We start from the raw sequence: 15,782 nt of genomic DNA on the forward strand, positions 1-15,782 counted from the left end.
CTGGGACACCAGATCCAGCCGAAGAGGCAGCTGCAGGGAGGAGGCTGCCAACTGACTCAGCAGGATGCTGAACCAGTGTTGACAAGGCCACATTGGGGCCACAAGGATGACCATGGCCTTGTCTTGCTTCACCTTCAGGAGGACCCTGTGGATCAAGGGCACCAGGGGGAAGGCGTACATCAGCACTCCCAACCACGAAATCAGGAAGGCGTCCAACAGGGAGCCCTGGTTCCTGCCCTGCAGAGAGCAGAACACATGGCATTTCTTATTCTGCCTGGACATAAACAGGTCCACCTGGGGATTCCCCAACTTGCAGAAGATCAGACTGACTACCTCTGGATGGAGTGACCATTCGTGGCGAGACGAGAAGGTTCTGCTGAGGTGATCCGCCAAGATGTTCTTGGTCCCCGGCAGGTGGGCAGCCACCAGGTGAATGGCGTTCCTCAAGCAAAAGTCCCAGAGGCTGAGCGCTTCTCGACAAAGGGGACAAAGACCTGGCATCCCCCCCGTCTGTTGATGTAATACATCGCGGCGGTATTATCCATCAGGACCTGCACCACCTTGCCCTGCAAGTGGGGCAAAAAAGCCTGGCAGGCCAGGGGAACCGCCCTGATCTCCCTGACATTGATGTGGAGGGCTGAGTCGAGGTGTAGCCAGCGTGGGCTACACCTGCCCAGATCTGAAGCGCCCGAGACCAGGGTGAGCGATGGAGACAGGGACACGAAAGGAACTCCCCGGAGCACCAACTTGGGATCCTGACACCAGTCCAGCGACAGTACGACATGGCTCAGCATTGTGACCGCTCATTCTAGGGGGTACCTGCTGGAAACGTAAACAGAGGCCAGCCACGTTTGCAGAGGCCTCAGATAAAGTTGGACATGGCTGACCTCGTACATGCACACGGCCATGTGGCTCAACAGTCACAGACAAACGTGGGCTGTAGTGAGCGGGCCTGTTACAAGTGGAGCAGGGCTTAAAACCCGGAGAACTGGGCATGCCCTGCCCGGGCAAAGTCCCCTCTGGGACCCTAACTAACTGAACACTTTACAGCTACTTAACTACTAACAAACAACAGAACTATTTACAACTGGAAGCACAAGGCTGAGACAGAAAAAGGAACTGCTGGCCGCTTGCGAAGCAAGGGACAGGTGCTCTGACTGACCACCACGGGCGGTAAGAAGGCACTGAGAGGGCGTAGGGCTGGCAGTGCTTGATTTTCCACGTCTTGAGTGCAGCACTCCAGGGGGCACCACAGCCAGCCCTACAGATACCATGAAGGCAAAAATCTCCGACAACCGCGCATGTGGGCGCGCACACCCCTACAATGGAATCGACATGAGCATGCATTTGAAAAAGAAGCCGAGTTAGTTACTCAAAACAATACACAACAGTAGGCACCCATTCAGTGCTCTGGGTGCCTGTCTCAAATTTAAAACGAGACCATAAAGGAAGGATTGCCCATAAATATAGACATCCTAGCCCGCCCCTCCCCAACAGCCTTGGAGAACAGTGGGAAAGATGCGCTTTGCAGTGCTAACATACCTGGACTCTGGAGAAGCTGGACCAATCTCAGTGGCAGGACAGTTCACTGGCTGCTGCTCATCACGGCCACAATGCTCACCAGATGCAGAGCCAACCCGTGCAAACATGAGGACTCTCAAGGGCTCCTCACAACAAGGCAGTATGTCTGCAGGAAGGACAGCTAGCCTCTGGCTGGTTCAGAATTACGGTCTCAAGTGGATTAGGTCCCGGGAAAGACCAAGAGAGCTTACTCTTCCACTTGGAATGAAACCATGCACTTTGAGGACAGTTACAGCTTAAGTGAACGAGAATGAGGGGCCTTGATGTGCAGGTTTTCAGACAGGTTGTGATCACTCTGAGCATGAGCTCAGAGAAAACTCTGGGTGCTGATGAGAAGCCAAAAGGGAAAACTACACCCTGAAAACAGTCCTGGCCCAGGCTGAAGCAGCAGAACCTTTGGGGAATTGGGTGGAAGGTCACAGCAAGCTCATGAGTGCATGGAGCTTTTTGCTCTGCATGGTTGTCAGACCTATGAGAGCTGAGTCCTTTAATAGAAGAGACAGAGGTTTTATTTTTTTTGAGGAACTGTTCCATGTGCTTGTCCATCTATGTTCATAATGGAGGTGGCATCTTCCATCCTAACAACGCTCTTTCTGGTGAGCCTGGATGCAAAGATATATTGCAAATATGGTGTGTGTGTGTCCTAGTGGAGCTTATACATCTGAGAATAAGGGAGATTAAGGGATCTCCTATGCTCAAAGAAAAAGCCACCCCACATCCTTTATCCGCAGAGAATCCAGGGCTGGAAAGACAAGTTCCTCCCCTGCCCAGTTCCAGCCCTTGTGCATTCTCTTTAGTTCTGATAGTGCTCGTAATTTATATGAGTATGTATCTGTCCTATCTGCCTAATCTAATCTGCTCCATCCACTCCTTTCCTCACCTATACATCCTCACTTTGGCTCACTCTGCAGTGACAGAACATACGGGGGCATTTCTTGAACCAGGGAAGCTGTCATGGCCGCCGATCTTCCAGTTCCCATATCCTTGGAAGGTACACACGTGTATGCTCCCAAATGAATCTGTGGCACTCCCATACCTGTGGCCTGGAAGGCACCATGGTCTCTGTAGACTCTCCATTCCTATGGTGGGAAGGGCTAAGGTAAGGGTCCTGTGGACTCCACATATTCACAGTATCAGAAGCAATGTGATCCCACACCTGCAGCCCCACTGCATAAAAGGCATGATGGACTCTGGTCTGTAGGTCTTGCATATCTGTGGTATGGCAAGGTCTGTGGCCCCATTCCTGTGTCCACTAGGTTCCTATGGCATGGGTAGTGCCATGCTTTTAGTCCTGTGTTCTCGTGGCCTGGGAGACACAACAGGTACTAAAGCATGAGTCAAGGTTTAAATGACATAGCAGGAAAGGGGTTAAAGTTTAAATGACTATTTTGTTTATGAATTAATGTAGGTAGTTTTGAGCCAAAATATCTACCATTAATTTTTCCATCTATTCCAGGAGCAGTAAGATACACACAGTAAAGTTTATTTTGGTACTTGGTATACTTCACTCCCATTAAAAATAAATTAATCAGCAAATTCCTACACGGCTAAGCCTTCTTTTACGTAAATACAACACAGCTGTAATGAATTACAAGGTGTTATTATCTCACACATACTGCATAATACTTCACACATAAGAGGTTTCTCTCCTTAGCTCAGCTTGCAACAAAAGCATCTTAAATAAACTGAGAGAAAGCTGTTTGGTTTGTAATGTTTTTACAGAAGTGGGATATACCTCACACATATAAGGTTTCTTTACATGACTCATTTTATAACAACTTAAACTGAGGAAGTTTGCTTTTGAAAAAACTAACAAAATTACTTTATATATCTATGTGAACGCACGCGCGCGCACACACACACACACACACAGAAAAACTCACTCGTAGTTGCTCCCTAAACAAAGGCTAAGAAGCATTCGCCTGTGTTTTGGAGATCATGTTCTGGATCCCATTTGTCACTGACAGGAAAGGTGATGTCTAACACTGATGCAAATTGCCTAGAAAAGTTGGCACTAGGAGCAGGAACATCCACAGTCCAGGGCAGCTACAGAAGACATCAGACTTACACCAGAAATAAGAACATTTGTGGCATGTTAGAGTGATCACACATTAAAGATGACTCATCTATATATTTGATGAATTGGTTTATTAGGACTATATCCTGACATGACAGGGCACTGTTCTTCTCATTCTCAGCAAAGGCATTACAAAGTACACAAAACTAGTACAGTTCTATTACTTGGTCACATGGTTTCCTATGAAGATTTTGTACATGAGAGAAATAAAACCAGTTTCAGTCACTGAACTAGAAACCCCATGTTGACCTTTAGTTTGTGCAATAAAGTCCTACTTTCTGTTGATTTATTTGGTGCACGTTTTCATTTAATTATTCTTTTGGGGTAACTGTTGCCTGCTTAACTATTTAAAATGTTAACTAAAAAAGGTCTTGAACCTCTTCTTTTGGGCAGAGCATAGTTTTATCCCATCGAGAACATGAATAGACCACTGAGATGTTACTCTACTGCAGCAATCACTAGAGCACAGCTCTAGAAAGAATATAAGCATATCAGGAAGATACAGCTACTTTGAAACAATAAGTTCTCTAAAGTGGCTTTTAGCCATAACCCCCCATGGCCCTGTCCCCTCCCTCTCTAGCTGGCTAGTACCCAAGGAGGTTAGCAAGGACTGTGAACATGCCTGGCCCTGGCTCCAGCTCCTTGCACCTACCTCTCCTTGTGCATCTGTGCAAGAGGCCAGTCACAGTCTGACCCTGAACTGGGCTTTGATCTTGAAATGATTTTTGATTTTCTCAGCCAATTCCCAAGCATTTTAATGCAAAAATAGACGATGTCCCCCAAAGCCAGGATAGAGGTATATCAACACTGAGAACACACAGAACTCAGCCTTGTGCTTAGCAACTTTTCATGGCGCAGAAAGAGTAATGTCATTGTATCTGTGTGAAGCAGCTCCCCTCTTGCCAATTAAAGAGCAGAGAACCCTGTTCTTGAGGTACCTATCACTTTTGGGAAGATATTTGGTTTTCAAAAGATGGACATTGTCTCTCAGAACCTACCTACAGGGTCAACTTTATACTTCTGCAACAGCCAGGAATTCCTCAACTGAGCTAGGAGCATCTAATCCTAGACAGAATATTCAAAAGAGTACTGCTGTCAGGTTTACCAACATGTAAATCAATACAAAAAGGCTATTTATTTTAACATATTCTTTCAACGGCAAATATTTATTCCTTCCCTTCTTGGGTACCCCACAGAATGAGATAACCTCACTTTTAGGTACAAGCTGATTTAACACATTGTTCATTGACTGATGAAGGTCTCAGAGTCCTTCATCATTATACGTTGGGGGAGTTGGCCTCAGGATGCTTTGGGCATTACTCTCCACAAGAGGGCGCCAAGTCACTTCACCAGCCAGTAGCAGGTCCTCTCCATTTATAGCATCCAGGTACTGCATCTGAAATTCACAAGGAAATAATGTATTTCTGACTTGAACTCACTGGAAGAAATAAAGATAGCCTGAAGATTTCCCCCAACAATTCCAAACTCACCAAGAGTTCATGTAAGCAGCATGTTTTGAAGAAAGGAAGTAGAACTGTGGGATTGTTTTGAATCTTTAGCACTGAGTGGAAGAGGACTAGAAGGAAGGGGTAAATGGCTGAAAGTGCTTCTCAAAGGGGCTAGAAGACAAAGAGCTATAGAAGGTTTGAGTCTAACAAAAGGTCTTCTAATGCCTGAAATAAAATGGTCTCTGAAAATCCTGACAGTGGGGCAAAGAAGAGGGCAGCGTGCTGAGGAAACTTTGGCCTGTAACCAGTGTATTGGACCAGTCCCTCAAGCTTGAAAAATGGAGTGGAGAGGTACTTAATCCACAGCTGGCTGAGACTGTCCTGGTGAGTGATATGAATAAAGAAGTGAGACTATTCATTTCTACCTATACAAAAAACCCACTATCCCAAGTACAGAGTGCTTCTATCACCAATCTTAAATGACTGCTGTTGTTATTGGTAGTGCCTGAAGATCTGTACACACACAGTAGGAGACAGCTCCTATCCCCAAAGGTTTATATGAAAACACAAGACAAGCTATGGGTCGGAGGAAGGAAGCACTACCCCCGCGACGTAGATGAAGAACTGGGGCCCAGTGCCCTGCTCAAGGTCACACAGGCAGGATGTGGCAGAGCCAGGAACTTAACCCAGATCTCATGAATCTCAGCCTTAGCCACAAGACCAGACTTCACATAAGCTAAAAAATTCACAGCTCCTCTTCCCCTGGAACCAAAAAGAACCAGTGATAACAGCAAATCAAACAGTTCTCACCTGGCCCTGCAAAAAGCTGTCTTTACCATCAGACTGGGTAAAAAGAGGGGCTTTGCAGCCTGCCATAAAGGTAATCACATTTGGTCCATTTTGGACCAAGGAGGTGGGGAAGAGGGAGTAAATTCTGAAGTTAAGGGTCCCTCATGGAGAAAGCCCTGTCAGCAACTCCCTCTCTTCTGCCAAGGGGGCTCCAGCTCAGTTGCTTCTCCTGCCTACAAGCCTTGGCAGTACAGTACGGGGAGGGAGGTGTCCCTTGAGTAGGCATGTCTCAGGCTATTTAGAGCTTTCATGGTAAAACCACCACCTTACCCTGTACCCAGCAGTCAATGCAGATCTGGGACCACTGGTGTCATGTTTTTTCTGGTGAGATGCACTACTTGCTAAGCCATGCAGGCTGCATCAGCTTCAATTTCCAAGCTAATTTAAGGTGAGGTCCCATGCAGGGCACATTGCCATCTTGAGGTGACACCGGAATGAATTAACGTAACCCAGCCCACATCCAAAATAAATAGCCGCAGTCTCCCGGCCTGACATAAATTGAGAAAAGCCGCTTGATCACTGCAGCTCTGTGACAGTCTAACAGCAGCTAGGAATCCCGTAATACCCCCAGACTACACATTCCAGTAACAAATAGCAGACACGTGTCTCACGAAGAGGGGTGGAGATAATCCTTGCCACGTTTTACAGATTATAAAACCAGAAGGGACCACTGTGATCATCTAGTCTGACTTCCTGCGTAACACAGGCCAGAGCACATTCCTGAATTAATTCCTGTTTGAACTACAGCATATATTTTAGAAAAACATCCAATCTTGATTTTAAAATAGACAGTGATGGAGAATCCACCACCACGCTTGATAAATTGTTCCAATGGTTAATTACTGTTCCTGTTTAAAAATTACACCTCATTTCCAGTCTGAATTTGTCAAATTTCAACTTCCAGCCATTGGATCTTGTTATACCTTTGTCTGCCGTACTGAAGAGCTCATTGTCAAATATTTATTCCACGTGTAGGTACTTATACACTGTGATCCATAACCTCCTCTTTGTTAAGCTAAATAGATGGAGTTCCTTGAGTCTATCACTGTAAGAAGTTTTTCCATCCTTTAATCAGTCTCATAGCTCTTCTCTGAATCCTGTCCAGTTTATCAACATCCTTTTTGAACTGCAGTCACCAAAACTAAACCCAGTATTCCAGCAGCAGTCACACCACTGCCGAATACTGAGGTAATGTAACCTTCCTTCTCCTACTCAAGATTCTGATGTATGCATCCAAGGATCAAATTAGCCCCTTTGGTCACAGCTTTGCACTAGGATTTCATGTTCAGCTGATTATCCAGCATGACCTTCACCCCAAGTATTTTCCAGAGTCACTGCTTCTCAAGATAGAGTCACCCATTCTGTAAGTATGGCCTACGCTCTTTGTTCCTGGGTGTATAACTTTACATCTGGCTGTATTAAAGTGCATATTGTTTGCTTGTGCCCAGTTTACCAAGTAATCCAAATCACTCTGAATCATTGACCTGTCCTTTTTATTATTTACCACTCCCCCAGGTTTTGGTATTATCTGCAAACTTTATCAGGAATGATTTTGCATTTACTTCCAGGTCATTGATTAAAATGTTAAATAGCATAGGGCCAAGACCCGATCCCTGCTAGAAACACACTTGCTTGATGATTCCTCATTTACAATTACATTTTGAGACCTGTCAATTAGCCAGTTTTAATACATTTAGTGTGTCACATTAATTTGTATTGTTCTAGATTTTTAAGCATCATTTTGAATGGTACCAAGTCAAGTGCCTTTCAGCATTCTAAGTATATTACATTATTACTGTTATCTTTATCAACCAAATGTAATCTCATTAAAAAAAAATGATATCAAGGTAGTTTGACAGGGTATATTTTCCATAAATCCATGTTGAGTGACAATTATATTATCTTCCTTTAAGTCTTTATTAATTGAGTCCTGTATCAGCTGTTCTATTATTTTGCCTGGGATTGATGTCAGGCTGACAGGCCTATAATTACCCCTTTTAAATACTGGCACAACATTAGCTTTCTTCTAGAACTTCCCCAGTGTTCTAAGACTTGTTGATTTTCAATAGTAACCATCCAATGAGCCCCTCTGCCAGCTCTTTTAAAACTCTTGTATGCAAATGGATAAATGGAAATGCAACATGCATTTGCCAAAGTTAGATCATGCCAGATTAACCCAATATCCTTCTTTGAGAAGAAAACTGATTTTTTAGTTTTCTTTAGTTTAGTTTAGTGGGGGACATGCAGTCAATCTTGTACACTTCGACTTCAGTAAAGCATTGGACATAGTATGGGAAATTATTAGAGAAGATGGTGATTAGTACAAGAATTTTAAGGTGGGTAAGGAACTGATTAACGAGCAGAAGGCTGGACTGGAGGGAGGTTAGTAATGGAGTTCCTCAAGGATCGATCTTGGGACTGATCCTATTTAATATATTTTATTAATGACCTTGGCACAAAAAGTAGGAGTGTGCTAATGAGATTTGCTGATGATACAAAGTTGGGAGGCATCATTCATACAGAGGAGGATCAGTATATTAAACAGGAAGAACTGGGTGACTCTGAAAGCTGAAATAAAAGAAATGAGATTAAATTTAATAGTACAAAGTACAAGGTCATGCACATAGGATCTAAAAATAAAAACTTTTGCTATAAAGTAGGGGCTCATCAGCTGAAGTGACAGAGGAGGAGAGAGACCTGTGTGTATAAGCTGATCACAGAATGACTATGAGCACCAAATGTGATGCTACCATGAAAAAGGCAAATGTGTTCCTAGAATGTATCAGGGAGGCATTTCCACCAGACATAGAGAAGTATTAACGCCATTGTACAAGGCACTAGTAAGACCTCATTTAGAATACTGTGTACAATTCTGGTCACCCATGTTCCAGTAAAACTATTTCAAGAGTCAAACAGGTGCAGAGAAGAGCTATTAGGATGATCAGGGGAATGGAGGGTCTCTAAGGGTCTTACCGTCGCTAAATAAAGTTATTGTTTCTGTTAGTTCTCTAGTTTTTATACAAGGGTGACATACCTCAATGGGTAGGTCCTAGGGATCAAGGAAGGAGGGAAACAGGAGAAGCAAAGAGAGGGAGTTTGCCTGGGGAAAGTTCCCACAGAGTTTTTGCCTTTCAGGCTTCTGTGAGCAGTAAATACAACATCTGAAGAGACTCTTAGAAGGAAGGCAATATGGATAGTAAGCTATCAGCTGTTGTGACCTGCACAGGATGTGCCATGTTTTTCTTTCTTCCAGAGAATAGAAGCGACTTCGTCTGTACGAAGTGCAAGCTGGTCTCTGTATTGAAAGAGAAGGTTAAAGGGCTAGAGACCCAAGTATCAACCCTGCATTGCATCAGAGAAAATGAAGACTTTCTGGGTAGACGTCAGCGTTTGGTACTGCAGGCACAGCATGATGAAGAATCAGAGAGGGCAGTGCAGAATGGGGAATAAAACTAGCAGCACGTGACTTCCAGAAGAAGAAAGAGGAGAACCCATGTACCCCCAGTGCAGATACAGGTAAGAAACTGTTTTCAGGCTTTCTGCACAGGTACTATGGTGGAGAATGGTTTGGAAGAGCCATCTGAGGGAAGGGATGAGAAGGAGACATCATCGACCGAACGGCATGGGATGCACTGTCCTAGAGATGGGGGTTCTACGACCACCACTCCCAAGAGGAGGAGATGGGTGGTGGTGGTTGGGGACTCCCTCCTAAGGGGGACAGAGACATCCATCTGCCGTTCAGACCGGGAAACTCGAGAAGTGTGCTGCTTGCCTGGTGCTAGAATTCAGGATGTGACAGCGTGTCTGCCAAGACTGATCAAGCCCTTGGACTGCTACCCCTTCCTACTCCTCCATGTTGGCACCAATGATACTGACAAGAATGACCTAGAGCGGGTCACTGCAGACTATCTGGCTCTGGGAACAAGGATAAAGGAGTCTGAGGTGCAAGTCGTGTTCTTGTCCATCCTCCCTGTTGAAGGAAATGGCCCAGGTAGGGACCATCGAATTGTGGAGGTAAATGTGTGGTTGCGCAGGTGGTGTTGGAGAGAGGGCTTTGGATTCTTTGACCATGGGATGTTCCCAAAGAAGGATTGCTAGGAAGAGATGGGATCCACCTAAGAAAGAGAGGAAAGAGCATCTTTGCAGGCAGGCTTGCTAACCTAATGAGGAGGGCTTTAAACTAGGCTCGCCGGGGGATGGAGACCTAAGCCCTGAGGTAAGTGGGGAAGGGGGATACTGGGAGGAAACACAAGGAGGAGGGTGCAACAGAGGAGGCCGCCTGATTCATACTGAGAAAGTACGGCAATCGGCTAGTTATCTTAGGTGCCTGTACACGAACACAAGAAGCCTGGGAAACAAGCAGGAAGAATTGGAAGTCCTGGCACAATCAAGGAACTATGATGTGATTGGAATAACAGAGATTTGGTGGGGTAACTCACATGACTGGAGCACTGTCATGGATGGATATAAACTGTTCAGGAAGGACAGGTGGGAGAGAAAAGGTGCGAGAGAAAAGGTGGAAGAGTTGCACTGTATGTAAGAGAGCAGTTTGACTGCTCAGAGCTCCAGTATGAAACTGGAGAAAAGCCTGTTGAGAGACTTTGGGTTAAGTTTAGAGGCAAGATCAACACGAGTGATGTCGTGGTGGGCATCTGCTATAGACCACTAGACTAGGAGGATGAGGTAGATGAGGCTTTCTATGGACAACTAACAGAAGTTTCCAGATAACAGGCCCTGGTTCTCATGGGAGACTTCAATCACCCTGATATCTGCTGGGAGAGCAATACAGCAGTGCACAGACAATCCAGGAAGTTTTTGGAGAGTGTTGGGTACAACTTCCAGGTGCAAGTGCTGGAGGAATCAACTAGGGGCCGTGCTCCTCTTGACCTGCTGCTCACGAACAGGGAAGAATTGGTAGGGGAAATAGAAGCGGGTGGCAACCTGGGCAGCAGTGACCATGAGATGGTTGAGTTCAGGATCTTGACAAAAGGAAGAAAGGAAAGCAGCAGAATACGGACCCTGGACTTCAGAAAGACTTTGACTCCCTCAGGAAACTGATGGCAGGATCCCCTGGGAGGCTAATATGAGGGGGAAAGGACTCAAGGAGAGCTGGCTGTATTTTAAAGAAGCCTGATTGAGGGCGCAGGAACAAACCATCCCGACGTGCAGAAAGAATAGCAAATATCGCAGGCTACCAGCTTGGCTTAACAGAAAAAACAGAGCTTAAACACAAAAAGGAAGCTTACAAGAAGTGGAAACTTGGACAGATGACTAGGGAAGAGTATAAAAATACTGCTTGAACATGCAGGGGTGTAATCAGGAAGGTTAAAGCACAATTGGAGTTGCAGCTAGCAAGGGACAGGAAAGGTAACAAGATGGGTTTCTACAGGTATATTAGCAACAAGAAGGTCAGGGAAAGTGTGGGACACTTACTGAATGGGGGAGGCAACCTAGTGACAGATGATGTGGAAAAAGCTGAAGTACGCTATGCTTTCTTTGTCTCGGTCTTCACAGACAAGGTCAGCTCTCAGACTGCAGCACTGGGCAGCACAATATGGGGAGGAGGTGAGCAGGTGAAAGAATAGGTTAAGGACTATTTAGAAAGGCTGGACTTGCACAAGTCCAAGGGGCCGGAAAAGAAGAGTGAGGGGGGATTTGATAGCAGCCTTCAACTACCTAAAGGGGGGTTCCAAAGAGAATGGAGCTTGGCTGTTCTCAGTGGTGGCAGATGACAGAACGAGGAGCAATGGTCTCAAGTTGCAGTGGGGGAGGTCTAGGTTGGATATTAGGAAAAACTATTTCACTAGGAGGGTGATGAAGCACTGGAATGGGTTACCTAGGGATGTGGTGGAATCTCCATCCTTAGAGGTTTTTAAGGCCCAGCTTGACAGAGCCCTGGCTGGGATGATGTCGTTGGGGTTGGTCCTGCTTTGAGCAGAGGGTTGGACTAGATGAGCTCCTGAGGTCTCTTCCAACCCTAATTTTCTATGATTCTATGAAAGTGGATCTTTCTCAAAATGAGAGGGAGAAACTGCAATGCTTACTCTGCTCCTGGTGGTCTCAACCTTCCTGAAAAGAGTGAGAAGCTGTGGTGGGCTTCAGAAGGCTCTTTGTGTCAACAGCATTTTATGCCCATTTAAAACTGAAAGTAGCTATGGCAAGAATAACTTGCCATAACAGTGGAAGGGAATCTCTGTAAAAAGTCTATATGGTCACTCACTTCTGAAAATATGCTGGAGCGTTTCATGGACTTCTGGAGATTAGGGGCAGCAGGAGCAGCTACAGCAGCAATTCTGCCTGCTGTGCTTTCTGTCCTTATGGTTCTCCACCCTGCCTATGTGAAACATATGTATCGGTAAGTCACATGTGTGATGAATTGGTGAGATGTGGAAACCTGTATTTTGGTGTGCCACACCATAATTCATGGATTATTATGTCTTTTAAGTACAAACAATGTTTTAAAAGCTGATTTCTCATTATGAGCAGCTGTATGTGTAGTAAAGCCCAGAGTATTTCAGATTTCTTGTAAAATGGGTCCAGAAAAGTGAGACAATCTCATGAGAAATATGGAAAGAGATTATTCTGGATCTCTTATTATTCTTTCAGTCTCAATCCATTTTTATCAAACCACCATGAACTGAAATACCAGCCAAAGTTCACATCCTTAATTCCATTATTTTGCCACTTGTATAGGTGTTTTAGAAACTAAAGGTTTAAAATTCCTGCTAAACTGAAAACCTCTACCTCAACCTTAACTCTGAAGCTGTGACCAACTCCAGCATAAGAAAGCAAATCTTCCAGGGAGAGACCCAAGGCACCAAGCTCCAGTAGAGGGAAGGGATTAAGACACTGTCACGTGGGAGGGAAACTGGAACAGGATTGTATGAAACTCTTGGTCAATCTCATTTCTGTAATCAGCCCTGTGCAATGTTGTTTGGTAAGCAAGCAATACAAAGTTTACTTTCCTAGGAACAGTAAGAGAGGCTCTGCTCTGAACTACTGCCCACCTGCTTGCGCACATACTCCACTAGCAGTTCCAGCTGCTTGGGGTCCTCACAGTGCTTGTTGAAAAAGTTTCTCCAAAGGGCTGCTGCCAGTACATGGTCATCAGACAAAATCCCCTAAAACAAGGAGCGAGAGAGAAGGATTGGACACTGTATACGGCGAGAATGTAAATAACAAGCAGAAAACCTGGGTGAGATTTAACTACCTGTTGTCTGACCAGATCTTTTCAGTTTATTACACATCTCTTACAGCCCCATACTGTTGGAGTTGCAGTCTCTTTTTTGCATCTTTTTCACATTCCAAGCGTTGAGTCCAACACAGCTACAATATACACTGCAATATACACCACACATCTGCCTCTCCCTGAGGCTTGTGTAGCGTCTCAACACAACAGTCCAAAAGAAATGGCTGGATGAGTGGATTCTGGAGAAAACACGCGCTGGTAAACCAGTTTTCTCTCTTTTTGGATCACTGCAGCAAAGCCTTACTCCTTATGAGACTAGAGACCATTGCTGCACAGTATCGGGGGGTGGGGAGGGAGCGTGATGACTTTTGGCAAGGACAGGAGCTAAAGGGCATATAACATAACTATTGCAGAGAAGGCCACTAAGGTGCTGCTGTTCACCTCAGCCTGTGATGCAAGACCACAGGGTAATTCCATGACATTTAGGCCTATCTGGATTTTTTTAGTTAATTTTCACTGGCAGATGTCTTTGCTGGATTCAGATCTGTAACACTTCTTTGTCTGTGTTCATCATAACCTCTGCTGTCTGTCTAGATTATATGGTGACCATCCCTGCAACATCTGAATGCCTGTCCTCTGCTGAGTGCTGCCATCAGGCGTGCATTAGGCAAAAATTACCTTAACATTAAAGACCAATATTTGCCTTTAATCTAACAAGACATTTGTGGGTTTTTTAAAAAAAGAGAGAGACAGACACACACATTTACATCCCCTGGCTACACTTAAAAATCAATAAAAGGAAAGATCTTGAAGCATCCTGCTGCCCAATACGTTGTGGAACTCACTGTTTATAAGGCAAACAGTAAAATAAAAAACTAAAGTAAATGATTATGTGAATGAGTACAGCACCTGAGTGCAGTGACATCAGCTCAAGCAAAAGAAATAACACACTTTGCCCTTAACGTAGTGCCTTCGGAGAGTCACACAGCCCTTACACACATCAGGGCATTTTAACCCTTCTGGGTCATTAGACAGGCTCAATAAATAGCATATCCACTGTACATCTGGATCAGCTAAGGCACTGAGGGGGGAAGTGACTTGCCCAAGGTTAGACAATAAGTCTGTGGCAGAGCCAAGAAGAGAACCTAGACCTCCTGCCACTCAGGCTATGGCTACACTAGAGAGCTTGCAGCGGTGCAGCTGCACTGATGCAAGTTCTCTGTATAGCTGCTCTAAGCTGTCGACTTAATTAATCCACCCGCAACGAGCAGCAGTAGCTATGTCAGCGGGAGATACTCTCCTGCTGACAGTGCTGTCCACACCGGCGCTTAGGTCGGTGTAATTTATGTCACTTGTGGAGGGGGGGTGGCTTATTCACACCCCTGAGCAACATAACTTATACTGACATACGTGGTAGCGTAGACATAGCCTCAGTTGTGTGCCTCAGCCAGCGGACCATGCTGTCTCTCCTAGAAGGGCTCTCATTAGTCAGGTTTCAAAGCTCAAACTGATCACAACAGCTACGTCAGGAAGAATTCTGTCCCCGTTGTGCTATGATGTGTACTCTGGGTGTTTTACTGCTTCCTGTGAAGCATCTAGCTTTCAGCGCCACTGGAGAAAACAGTGCACTAGACGGTCTATGCCGTCTGCCACCTGGTCTGTAGGCAGGGTCGACTGTATGCTCTTACCTCATCATATCCAAATATAGCTGCATAGAAATTTTCTGTCATGCTTCTCATACTTTCTTTTAGAGTAACAGAATCAATCTGAAAAATAAAACAACAACATAATCTGTACAGGTCCTGAGAGATGGGAGCAGTGAGAGCAGTGCGGTCCGTGGGGGTCGGGGCAGAGGGAAGGTGAGAGCAGTGTGGGTCGTGGGGTGGGAGGAGATGGAGCAGTGCAGTCTGTGAGGGGCGGGATTGGGGCGTGAGCAGTGGGGTTCATGTAGGCTGCGGGGTGGAGAGGTATATGCATCAGAAGCTGGCACGGACTTTGTAGAAATGAAAACTATCATAAGTGTCTGCCCTGTGTGCTCAAAGGGTAGGAAAGTCCCCAGCCTGGGATGCTCTCTCATTAGTCTCACGTTCCTCCCAATTCCTGTCAACTCCTCCCTGGCCCCAAACTGCCAGTTTCTGTTGCTTCCACAGATTAACAGATATTAAAGCCATTAGCATCATCTAGTCTGACCTCCTGCATAAACACAAGTCACAGAATTTCACCCAGTAATCTGAACAAAATTAACATTGGTTTGTTTGACAAGTGCCATGCTGATTGGCATTAATTGTGCTACCATCATTTCATTAATACTGGGTGCTTCCATGTCAGACTTTCTACGATATTGCCCAGGTTATACTTGTACATTATTGCCTCAACATTAGTTTTCCCCCCTGTCCTCTTGGGCTTCCCCAGTATTCCAAGATTTGTTAAATATTACCATCAATGGCTCAGAGAGCTACTTGGCCAATTTTTAAAAACTCTTGGGTGCAAGTTACTGGGTTGTTCAGTTTCTCTGATCCTCCTTTTTTGCTTTGTCTCTGCCTCATAGATTTGCAGACTGAATGAGGTGGCTCTGCTACTGTCTGAGACTGTGCAATCAAACTAAAACTAACATATATGAGCTCAATTCTACAAGGTG

General features: G+C 45.1%; 1 protein-coding gene across 2 annotated transcripts in view; it reads right to left on the reverse strand.

Moving 5' to 3' along the window:
* Nucleotides 1-3,710: 3,710 nt before the first annotated feature.
* Nucleotides 3,711-15,782, reverse strand: part of LOC102946154 (ubiquinol-cytochrome-c reductase complex assembly factor 1) — a 92,708-nt gene continuing 80,636 nt past the window's right edge. For both annotated transcript variants that reach the window (XM_037915896.2, XM_007053921.4), the window contains 3 exons: nt 14,833-14,910; nt 12,963-13,076; nt 3,711-5,054 (listed from right to left, as the gene is read on the reverse strand). In XM_037915896.2, coding sequence (XP_037771824.1) covers nt 4,920-5,054; nt 12,963-13,076; nt 14,833-14,910 — 327 coding nt within the window. In that variant the 3' untranslated portion in view covers nt 3,711-4,919. The remainder of the gene's footprint in view (nt 5,055-12,962; nt 13,077-14,832; nt 14,911-15,782) is intronic.

Source organism: Chelonia mydas, chromosome 13, assembly GCF_015237465.2.
Source record: "Chelonia mydas isolate rCheMyd1 chromosome 13, rCheMyd1.pri.v2, whole genome shotgun sequence".
NCBI classification, from domain to species: domain Eukaryota; kingdom Metazoa; phylum Chordata; order Testudines; family Cheloniidae; genus Chelonia; species Chelonia mydas.